We start from the raw sequence: 12222 nt of genomic DNA on the forward strand, positions 1-12222 counted from the left end.
TGTATTGTATTCTATTCTATTCTATTCTATTCTATTCTATTCTATTCTATTCTATTCTATTCTATTCTATTCTATTCTAAGGTAAAGGTTCCCCTGCACATGCGTGCTAGTCGATTCTGACTCTACGGGCCGTTGCTCATATCCGTTTCAAAGCCGAAGAGCCAGCGCTTGTCTGAAGACGTCCCTGTGGTCATGTGGCCGGCATGATTAGATGCCAAAGGCACATGGAACGCTGTTACCTTCCCACCGTAGTGGTCCCTATTTTTCTACTTGCATTTTTACATGCTTTCGAACTGCTAGGTGGGCAGAAGCTGGGACGAGTAACAGGCGCTCACTTTGTTACGCGGCACTCGGGATTCGACTCGCCAAACTGCCGACCTGCGTCCCTCATTCTATTCTATACCATGATTCTATTCTATATCATGATTCTATTATTATGATTCTATTCTATTCTTCATTATTCTATTCCATTCTATTCTATTTCATGGTTCTATTCTATATCATTATTCTATTCTATTCTATTCTATTCTATTCTATTCTATTCTATTCTATTCTATTCTATTCTATTCTATTCTATTCTATTCTATTCTACTCTACTCTACTCTACTCTACTCTACTCTACTCTACTCTACTCTACTCTACTCTACTCTATTCTAATTCAGTCCTGCACTTTGCTAGCATCTCATTGCTGTTTTCAAACCCATTTTAAAAGTGCATAAATCAACATGCCACGTTTTTATCTGGCGCTCAGCGTGGTCGATGTCTTTTTTCTACCTGCTAAGAATTCGGTGTAACTCTAAAAGTTCCCTGTGTGTTTTTTTTTTATCCAAGCAAAGAGGAGATTCCATAGTTGCTGAGCTGCCGCCGATGCCTTTAACAAGGTAATTTCTTTATTTTTATCTTTATTATTATTTTTTGGCTTGGGCTAAACGCCTCTGTTGATTCATATTTTTAAAGCACGAGGACGGAAAACCCCCCCGTTTGGATTTTCTGCCGGGGGCTGAAATAACCGTGACTAAACGTCGTCCCGGAGGGCACCTTTCCCCCCCCCCAAGCAGAGAAGATGAGAAGAGGAGGGGAAGACGGCGGGGGGGGGCTTTTGGGGGGGGGAAGGAGAGGGAGCGACAGAATTCTAATTCAGAACCTGGTTGGGCCGTGGGCTATTCTGACGTCACAAGGAGAGGCAGGGCCGGGGTAGCAAGCTCTTTATAAGTCAAGCCGAGCCGGGACGAGGCAGATCCACCGAGGCAGTTTCAGCTCCGGGGGAGGAAAAAAAAGATCAAAGCGCGATAAAGGAGCCGAGCCGTTCTGCGCTTCGGATCTTTGCTTTTCTTATTCTAAGCGCGACATCCTCGCTAGGTGAGTTCGCTTTCGCAGGTGCGGTTGGCTTAGGCTCGTTGAAGAGGTGCGGGGTGGGTGGGTGGGGTTGGGGGGTTGCTGGCCTGAAGTTGGGGGAAAAGAAAGGGAAAGGGACGGGGACGGGGGTGTCTCGTGGGGATCTTCCGCGCATCGGGGTTTTTGCGTGAAAGGGACTCGCCGGTTCCCACGGCTGCCCAAGGCCGGGCGCTCCGAGGGGCTCGGATTTCCCCGCTTCCCCTCGCCTCTTTCCTTTCTTCTACTTCGGGAGGGGGGGTGGGAAACCCTCCTTCCGATCCGCTTTAAGCAACTTTCGGGTCTTCCCCGCCACTAACCCGTGCTCCCGAAGCTCCCAAGTTTTCTAAGCTTCTGAAACACACACACACACACACACACACACGCCCCCTCCAAATTTTTTCCTTTTCCCCCTTAACCCCCTTTCCACGCATAGCCGCCATCCGAAGCGTGGTTAGCAACCGGCCGTGGTGGGGGTGGGGGTGGTGGGGGGGGGAAAGGACGAAGAATGGGGTGACGCGGCTCCTCCGGGTTGAAGGCGGAGGAGAGACCCTGCGTGGTGGTGGTGGGGGTGGTCGGGGTGGGAATATGCCTCGCTTTCTCCTTCCCCCCCACCCCCGCCCCGTTTGCGTTTAATAATAATAATAATAATAATAATAATAATAATAATAATAATAATAATAATAATAATAATAATAATAATAATAATAATAATAATAATAATAATAATAATAATAATAAGTTGGAAGGGACCTTGGAGGTCATCTAGTCCAACCCCCTGCTCAGGCAGGAAACCCTATACCATTTCAGACAAATGGCTGTCCAGTCTCTTCTTAAAAACCTCCAGTGTTGGAGCATTCACCACCTCTGGAGGCAGGTGGTTCCACTGGTTAAGGCAGGTTGTTCCACCGTTTGCAAAGTCGAAGGGGCGGTTATTCCGGGGTAAGACCCGCGTGGTGGGAAGGCGCTGAGAGCTTTCTCCTCCCCGTCTCTCCCACGCCAGGCGCACCCCATGACCCTGAACCGGGGCGACAAACTGAGGTACCTGGACAAGCGGCGCGGCAGCATGCCCTTCGCGGCCCATCATCCGCGGCAGCAGCAGCAGCAGCAGCAACCCCTCCATCGGCGCAGCATGCCGGTGGACGAGCGGGATCTGCAGGCGACGCTGCCGCCCTCGCCTGGGGGCCAGCTGGCCAGCCTGATGCGCTGCACCTCCTACAACCCGGGCCAGGAGGAGGAGGAGGAGGAGGAGAGGCAGGGCTGGGCATCCGACTCCTCCGACTCGGTCATCTCCTCCGGCAGCGATTCGGAAGGCGGCCTCTACAAGGTGATGCTCTTAGGAGAACACGGCGTGGGCAAGACCAGCCTGGCCAGGATCTTCGGCGGCGTGGAGGACTGTCCGGACGCCGAGGAGGCAGGTGAGAGACAGCCTCGGTGGGGCCCGAGGAATAGAACAGAATGGAAATAGTTGGGTGGGACCTCGTGAGGTCATCTAGTCCAACCCCCTGCTCAAGCAGGAGAGCCTACGCCGTTTCTGACAGACGGCAGTCCGGTGTCTTCTTGAAAGTGCTGGAGAAGAGTAACAAGGGTGATTAGGGTACTGGAGGCTGAAACATCTAAAAGCCTCCAGGGATGAAGCTCCCACAACTTCCGAAGCCGGGGCTGTTCCGTTTGCTTGTTCTCACTGTCAGAAAATTGCTCCTTATTCCTAGGTTGAATCTCTCTTTGATCAGTTTCCATTTGTTTATGCCTTGTCTGGCCTTCGGGTGCTTTGGAAAATAGGTTGACCCACAAAGGACCAGCAAAGGAGGGTAGAATGGGGGGTGGGGGGTGGTAGTTAGAGGCTTTGTGCCCCCACAACCAGGAGTAGCGCTGCCTTTCTTGATGGTGAGATGGGGCAGGACAGCCAATCGGAAGCACTGTTTTTGCATGGAGGACCTTAGGGCTCTCTGAGCTGGGTGGTTTTCTTGCAGACATTTCATTACCCAACCAAGTAACATCATCAGTGTTAGTAAGTGCTAGCAAAGCCCATTCCTTAGTAGCATCGGTGATGTTACCTAGCTGGCTAACGAAACGTCTGCAAGAAAATAGCCAAGCTTGGAGGGCATCAAGGACCCCTCATTTCAACCCTGAGCTTCAAGTATTCTCCTTTGCTGGTACTGTTTTTGCATCCCTGGCATCATCTCTGCCCACATCTGCTTGAAATCGGTAGTTCCCATTTCCTGCCACGTTGAAGCTGGCATCATGCAAAGATTTTATTCTAAGTCAGAAGTAGGTACAACTTAGTCTTAAAAACAGCAAAATCCCTAAACTCAAGAAATCCAGCTTTGCCTGCTGTACATCATTGCTTCCTTTACTGAAGCCACTGGACATGCTAAGAAATTGTAGTTCCTAAATAGCTTTCAGAGGCTTCTTCCCCTCGTTGAGGCAGCCTTGGGCATCTTCCAGATGTGTGGACTTCAACTCCCAGAATTCCCCAGGGTACTGGCCATTGCTGGGAATTCAAGGTCACATATCTGGAAGATGAAACATGTCCCTGCTAAACCACTGATTTAAATGCCTTTATGTTTTTAAATATTCTTTTAAAACTAAGGAAAATATTTTGGAGAGTCTTCATCAGTCCCAATTAGTATGTAATTGTGCAAACATTGTCTAAATCGATTATGTGTCTACTGATACTTAGAAAAGAGTTGCTCAGATTTTCTTTTATTTCATTGCATATCATCATTTATATTTCAGCATTACCCCTGCTTTATCCACCCCATCAAAAATTAAGGAAAATACATTTAAAAGTAAAGCTGGTGTAACATTCATTCTGTGTTATTTCCCTTACCATCCCCTGTGTCAGAATAGTTTAAAAATAATTGAAAGCAGCTGTAGGGTTTTTATGGACAATATCATTTGCTTAATGTTCTGGGGCTCCATTAAGCTCAAACGTTTTGTATTGCAATTCGTTTGACAGCTGAAACACACTAGCTTGAGCACAAGTTCAAATGTTTTGAACTTTTAAGTTGGATTAAGTCTACAATGTTGTGTTTGTCTGTATTTCTGACTTGTATGCTGTCCACTGTGTTTATTTTTATTTAGAGTTGGGCTTCACTTAGGTAGTTTTATTACTGGATCAGACTCACGTGTATTCTCCAAGCTTTACATGGCTTCAATAACTGCCATAGAAAATATATTAAAAAACCCCAAATATATTGAGGCTGTACATTTATGAGCTGAGTTGATGTTTTAGCAAATTAGGTGCAAGATTTCCAGTAACACTCTAGAAAGTATAATTCAGGGGGAAAAGGAAATATGTAGGAGAAGAGAGAGAGATTTTTTAAAAAATTGATTATTGGAAACTTGAAAACTTTATCTTATTTTGTAACATTTCAGTTGACTTCATAAAGCCTGGGTTTTGTTTTTCATGATAGAATATTACTTTTCCTTTGTGTAAACTAAACATTTTGTCCTAAAGTTTCCTTGATTTGTCTTCCAGGTAATACGTATGACAGATCTATTATAGTTGATGGAGAAGAAGCTTCCCTTGTGGTGTTTGACATATGGGAGCAGGTAAAGATTTACTTTTTCAAATATTTTATTTACAGTTGTCTGCAGTTATCCCCCTTTTCATAGCTAATAGCATTTTTATCTATCATCTTGTGTGGAGGTTTAATGATTTGGACTGATTTCATATGAAATCACTGTTTGTCTTATGTTTGTTTTAGGTTTAGTTACTAAATATGTGGACCCTCCCAACTGTGTCTGAATTTGGGCTTCCACAATCCAAAATTAAATATAAACAGATTAAGGTTTATTTTTAGTTACAATGAAGCTGCCCATCTTTGTTCAGATGGGTGGCTACAGAAATTGAATAAATATGAGAATAGGACCTTGATTCTTGCTGATCGTGCCATATCCATCTTCAAGTCTTGCTTAAGATCTATACAAGCTTGGTTTCCAATCTAATTCCTTCACTGATCTACTTCTGCATCTGTGTGTTAACACACGACCTATCTTTAGAACAGAACAACAGTCATATGAAATCCAACTCAATAATACATGCTTACTCTGAAGCAATCATTATTAAGTACAGGGGGAATACCCCAAGTTAAATTCTGTTAAAACTGCAGCCTGCACGAATGCATTTTAATACATGCTAGCAGGTCAGCATTTGCCTAAAATGCAGATGGTTTTACCTTTTAAATACTACAGATTGGACTTTAATCTTATGAGGTTTTTTTTAAAAAAAAAACAATTTGCGAGTAATTTTTTTCAGTCTTAAAGACAGTCCTGTGTACACTTACTCAAACAATAAGGCCCACTGAATTCAGGAGAGCTTATTCTTAGGTAAAAGGATATAAGATTGTAGCCAAGCAGAGGGAGAGACTCTAGTTTTTTTAAAAAAAAATATTGTATGGCCTGACATGGGTCTCTTCTTTCAGCAGCATGTTCTCTAAGCAAGAGATTAAAAAGGTTGGGCTCCAATCACATGGTTGGGTTGCCATATTGACTTTTTTGACACACACCCCCTTGCATAGAACACCTGTGAATCTGTGTGGACTGCAGGATACCTTTTATGTGCTGCAAGCAAAAATGGCTTATTTTCCTACAAACCATACAAAGAAGCTCATTTGTTAGTTACATTTGCATACATTTTTCTACGTAGTTTGCAAGATAGAATTTGAAATTCTAGAAAGGCAGTAGTGGAACTATAAAGCCTAACAAGTCACAACCACTACCATGAACTGCCCTGGAAAAAAGTTTATTTATTTATTTTATTTTTATTCCATTTATATCCCGCCCTTCTCGGAAGACTCAGGGCGGCTTACAAGCTTAGCAGTAGCCTTCATTCTATGTATATGCCTGCTTATTAGGGCTTTCGCCCCCCCCCCCAAGCGGCATTATTACAAAGTCAGCTTAAGTTGACCTACAAGAATATATTTCATTAGGGAGTTGAAAGATTGATAATATATATATTATCCTGCCTTTTATTATTTTTACAAATAACCCAAGGAGGCGAACCTTGGTCCAAAATCACCCAGTTGGGTTCCATGGCTAAGGCAGGACTTGAAGTCACAGTCTCTTGTTTCCTAGCCTGGCATTTTAACCACTAGACCAAACTGGCTACCAATGTTTATATTTCTATTTTTTTAACCTTAGGATGAAAGCCAGTGGCTTCAGAACCATTGTATGAAGATGGGAGATGCTTACATTATCGTCTATTCAGTGACTGATAAAGTCAGCTTTGAAAAAGCTTCTGAGCTGAGGATCCAGCTACGAAGGGCGCGGCAAAGTGAAGACATTCCTATCATTCTTGTTGGAAACAAGAGTGACCTGGTCCGATCACGGGAAGTCTCTGTAGATGGTGAGATGTTATTCTACCATAATCTCAGCTGAGCCCATCAACTGAGCATGTTTCCATTGATAGGGAGTGAGTCATACATTGGTAACTATCAACATTGGTAGATAATGAGTTGTTTCAATGATCCTGACTACAGGTAGACCTTGTCTTAGAACATTAATTTAGTGACCCTTTCAAGTTACGACGACGTTGAAAAAAAGAGACGGGACTGGTTTTCACACTTATGACCACGGCACCCACAATTACATGACCCAAATTTAAGTACTTGGCAACTGGCACATCTTTATGAGAGTTGCACTGTCCTGGTGTGTGCATGTGTGTCGTGTGATCACCACTTGTAACCTTCCCTGCCAGCTTTCTAAGTATCAGTAGTCAGATTGGCTTAATGACCGCACAATTCACTTAACAAACTGCCATGATTCGGTTAACAGCTGTGGCAAGAAAAGGTCATCCAATTGAGCAAAACTCACTCAAGAACTGCCTTGAATTTGTTGAACTCAGTTGTGGCCGTAAGCTGAGGATGACTTGCAATATGTTAGTGAATCATCCAAATGTTTGTTTAACTCTTCCCAATAATGGCAGACCTGGAACAAGTTGCTCAAAAGATAAGGTGATCTCTTTGGAATCCAATTCATCTCCGCACTGCACCTGTCAAGATCAATGAATAACTTACCCGTTCAATATGGCATTCTAGATGTAATATCTTGGTTGATAATTTTCAGCAAAAACAATGATCCAACGTAATCTATTATGAAACGATTCTTTGGTCAGTTAAAAAAATATCTTTTCTTATCTAAATATTGTAGGCCTTTGGATTTATGGGGTGGGAGGCAAGAACAAGTTGGGGGAAACCTCTGTGTGCATTTGTGTGTTAAGAGCTGTAAACAATGAAATTGCTTATCAGCCACAAGGATGGTTACTATGTGTTCCCAGCTCATAATGTGCCTCTGAATGATAGTGGAGAGCTGAACCATGAACCTTTTGAAGTGCAGCTTTTCAGAGGCTGGGAAACATTTTGTAGCTAGAAAATAATCTTAACTGCCTTGTCTCGATTTTACTAGCTGCTTGTGCCGTAGGTCATCCTGGCTAGCCATTATGAGTCTTGTAACCCAACCAAGAGCACCAGGTTGGATGAATGGCCTTTTTTCGTTGGGCTAGGAGTCTAGCAAGTTACCTGATAGTAATTTACCTTATAGTAATTTATTTGTCAGCTATAGATCAGAACCCATTTCACAAATAAGTGTGGTTATTTGTGGCTAAAATAAAAGAGTTCAATTAAGACAGGTAGTCCTTGACTTTTGACTACAAACCAGTGCAAAATTTCTCTTGCTAAGTGAGGTAGTTGTTAAGTCAGCTTTGACCTTCATTGCCTCATTTTTAAATGACTCACAGCAGTGGCTGAGTTAGTAGCACAGTTAAGTGAATCTGGCTTCCCCCATTGGCTTTGCTTGTCAGAAGTGATCACACAAACTCTGGGACACTGCAGCTGTCATAAATAGGAGTTGGGTTGCCAAGTGACTGAATTTTGATTACAGCGCCCTGAGGGTACCGCAACAGTTGTAAGTCTGAAAAATGGTCATAAGTCAATTTTGTTCAGGGCTGTTGAATGCTCACTAAGTGAACTGTTGTAAGTCAAGGACTACCTGTAGCAGAACAATCACCATTCTTAAAACATTAAAAAGCTATTACTGACAAAGCTTAAAAAGGAGAAAATTGACGTTAATAAGAGGAGCCACTTCAATATTTCACCAGTTCTCTGGGGTCTCCATGCCTGATAGCCCAACTAGGTTTTGAGGGACCACAAAAGTGATGAAGGCAGCCTTAATTCCACAAAGTGGGCCCCATGGCAGAAAAGGCCTGAGCACCCCCCCCCCAAATGTAGCTAACAAGCTTACATTGATCTCTAATCTGAGATTCAAGGTACTGGTAATGGTGTTCAAGGCCCTACATGGCATGGGTCCGGAGTACCTTAGGGAGCACCTGCTGCCGGCATCAACTTCCCTCCGCCCTGTGCGTTCCCACAGAGAGGGCCTCCTCAGGGTGCCACCGATCAGAGAATGTCGATTGGTGGCCCCCAGGGGGAGGTCCTTCTCTGTGGGCGCCCCGGAGCTATGGAATCGGTTGCCGGTTGAGCTCCGGATGGCGCCCAACCTCCGCTCCTTCCGACGCGATCTGAAAACGCATTTGTTTGAACAAGCCGGCTTGGCCTGATAGGGGGTGGGTTGGGTTTTTTTATTGCTCTTAACATTTGTATTTATCGTTTTTATTTGGGCATTATGTTTAATTCCTTTTTAACTTTTGTATTTTTTGTATTTTATACATCTGCCCTGTTCACCGCCCTGAGTCCTTCGGGAGAAGGGCGGTATATAAATAAAATTGGTAATAATAATAATAATAATAATAATAATAATAATAATAATAATAATAATAATAATAATAATAATAATAATCTGGGATTGTCAGTACTGAACGGCCATAGCTGTACTGTTCTCTTTCTAGAGATTGAACCTCATGGAAAACAGGTGCCCCAACATTGAGATACAGCAGCAAGAAAGCAGTAGAGTATCTGCATTCATTCCATTGTCCTCCTGATAAGACAATCTTGGTCTACTTTGGGAGTCTGCTTGACCCAAGATACCCTTTCTTTGTCATGCCCACACTTGCACAATCTCCTATCCTCCAGCTTCCAACTCTTAACCTAATGATCTGTTCCCATCCAAATTCAGAAGCAGAGCTTGTGTTGTGTTGATTCTGCACAGTTGAGCTAATCTTGGCCTTCTCTCTTCCACCCCTCAGAGGGACGGGCTTGTGCTGTTGTCTTTGACTGCAAGTTTATTGAGACCTCAGCTGCACTTCATCACAACGTCAAAGACCTCTTCGAGGGGATTATCCGGCAGATTCGGCTACGCAAAGACAGCAAAGAAGACAACGCCCGAAGAATGGCCAACACAAAGAGGAGAGAGAGCATCAGTAAGAAGGCCAAGCGATTCCTTGGGAAAATGGTGGCCAAAAACAATAAGAAGATGGCATTTAAAGCCAAATCAAAGTCCTGCCACGACCTATCAGTACTTTAAAAAAAAAAAGGCTCCTGGCAAAATGAGAAGTATGTGAGTGTGTGTGGGTGTGTTGTGAACCTGTCTCTGGCAGTTGAGGAAAAAGGACCTTGTGCAAAGCGACAGAATGGAAGGAAGTTGCTTCCTTCATGCCTTACAGTTCTTACGCGATGCTGGGAAAGGAGATTACAGGACCTTCATTGTTAGAACGGTTTCTAACCTTCAGCAAAGAACTGATTGCTAAAAAAAAAAAATCAGCAGTTTTGTAACCCCTTTGGTTTCACTGTGTAAAATTGCTTAGCTGTCCTGTGGATATCAGGGAATCAAAGAAAAAGAAATGCATGGCGATACAGAAAAGAAATGGAGAAAAATAACTATCACCACAAACGTATCTCCTTGGGCAAGCAAAACTTGAACAGTGTACGCAGGCTCGTACACACTTCTCTTTGGTGGGTGGGTAGCGGGGGTGGTGGTGTCTGCATTTCAATGAGATGATTCAGTTCAAAGGTGATTTAAGCAAATCACTGCATTGAAATGAAGCAGCAAAGTTGGTCATCTTTATCAGATGGAAACAGACAGGCTGTTTCATTTTAGCTGTGGTTTTGGAGTTTTTTTATTTCCAAGTGCCGCGGCTGGCTGGATGGATGGATAGATGCTCAAGGAGCTGGCTGTGTCTCCAGAATGGGACCTCAAAGTATATCTCATGATTGCTGGCCCAAAGTGACTTAACCAAAGGTTGCCCAGGAGATAGATCTATATATAAGCAATTATTTTTTAGAAGTTAAATGGGGGTGGAGGGTGGGTGGACTTCAAAGAGTTGTTGGATGGAGAAAAGAAAAATATATAAATTACAATTTTTGGAAGTTGATTTGCACTTTCTTTAAATGTTTGTTACTTGTTTACATGCAGATTTTATAATAAAGTATTTCTGGTTACTATAGAAGGTTTTGTTTTTATTTTTCTAAAGAAAAAAAATATTTGGAAGGCTGAAATTTTTTGGCGTTTTAAACCTTATTAACACAAATACTTTACAAACCAGCTCTTTGTGTTAATATTAAATAATCTAGCTCATCCCGAAAGGAGGAAGGAGATACAAATATGTACAGATGTAAAGGGGAATATGTACATATGCTTTGGCAAACTTCTTTGAAAGTAAATAAAGTATCTAAGGAGCCTCTTTTAATTATTATCGAATTAATCTCATTCGCTTTCTATAGATGTGGGAATTTCCACACCATTTTCAGACTTGGACTGCTCCAGAAGCTTAATAGAAAAAGGACTTCTATATGAAAACTTGAAGGAAAGGTCCTAGAATGGCCCATGTACATATATAATGTGCTAATTTACTGTATGTAAATTAATTTTTTCAGCAAGAGCCTCATTTTTCACAGCAGCAAAGCCAAGCCAATATGTTGGTCTGCTTCCCATACTGCTCAGTTGCTAGTTGTGAATGCATTTTCCTTCTTTCGGCTTCATGTTCATTGTTATTAAAAGAAAATCAGACTAGGCAGCTCTTCAAACAGAGGAAAATATGAAAGAGAGGATCCTGTGCTGATAGACTTTCAAATGGGAGATGATTTTCTGGCAGTCCTTCAAAGAAAAACTGTCCACGATGATATAAGAGATGGCTTTCTAAAATGCTTTGTCCAGAAGCAGTCCAGATTCAGGTAAACAAGTTATGATGAAAGATCTGGGACAAAATGCTGGATAATGCTTGATAAAAACAAAAATGTACAAGAACTGCCAGTAAAAACTTGTTCTCTGTATCTCTGCTACCTCTGATGGTCATCTGCCATTCAGATCTGGTAGCTCTTGAGATTCAGATCAATGGAAGTTAAAGCTGACTCTCCTGGAGAGAGTCATACCTGAGTGATTTTTCTTCTACCCAGAAGGTGAGACCAGAAGTCCATAAACTGATCCCTCAGAGCAGGGGTAGGCAACCTTGGTTCCTTTATGACTCGTGGACTTCAACTCCCAGAATTCCTGAGCCAGCATGGCTCAGCATGGAAACCTCTCCATTTCTCCTCAGCATGGTTGGCTCAGGAATTCTGGGAGTTGAAGTCCACGAGTCATAAAAGAGCCAAGGTTGTCTACCCCTGCCCCAGAGATAGGAACGTGGCCTGTGAGAACTTTAGGTGCAAATTTCAATGGGCAATATAATGGGAGAAATGCATTAAATATGTGGGAATAACTGTGGGACAACTCAATCTTGTTAATTTGAAACGCTACCCACAGTGCCACTTTGTGTGCCCCTTGGCCCCTCCCCAAAATGTTGGAGACTCTAGGATGGAGGATGGCCTTTTAAATGGAGGGCTGACCTTTTGGCTCTCATCTATATAGGAAAAAGAGATAGGGGGAAAATGGCATCAAGTTCCAGAAAAAAATATTTTCCCTGTGCTTGTATTAAAGTAGGTCTTTACAAAAATGTGAATGTTTGAAAACCTGTGT

The 12222-nt window shown here is 42.9% G+C and overlaps 1 protein-coding gene across 1 annotated transcript; it reads left to right on the plus strand.

The window, feature by feature from the left end:
• The first annotated feature begins 1246 nt into the window (after positions 1–1246).
• Positions 1247–10669, plus strand: RRAD (RRAD, Ras related glycolysis inhibitor and calcium channel regulator). The gene is made up of 5 exons (XM_081336265.1): positions 1247–1359; positions 2375–2789; positions 4856–4929; positions 6520–6724; positions 9518–10669. The coding sequence occupies exons 2-5, from the start codon at positions 2384–2386 to the stop codon at positions 9793–9795; spliced, it is 963 nt and encodes a 320-aa protein (XP_081192391.1). The 5' UTR covers positions 1247–1359; positions 2375–2383; the 3' UTR covers positions 9796–10669.
• The last annotated feature ends 1553 nt before the right edge of the window (positions 10670–12222 follow it).

Source organism: Vipera berus, assembly GCF_964194415.1.
Source record: "Vipera berus genome assembly, chromosome: 10".
Taxonomy (NCBI): domain Eukaryota; kingdom Metazoa; phylum Chordata; class Lepidosauria; order Squamata; family Viperidae; genus Vipera; species Vipera berus.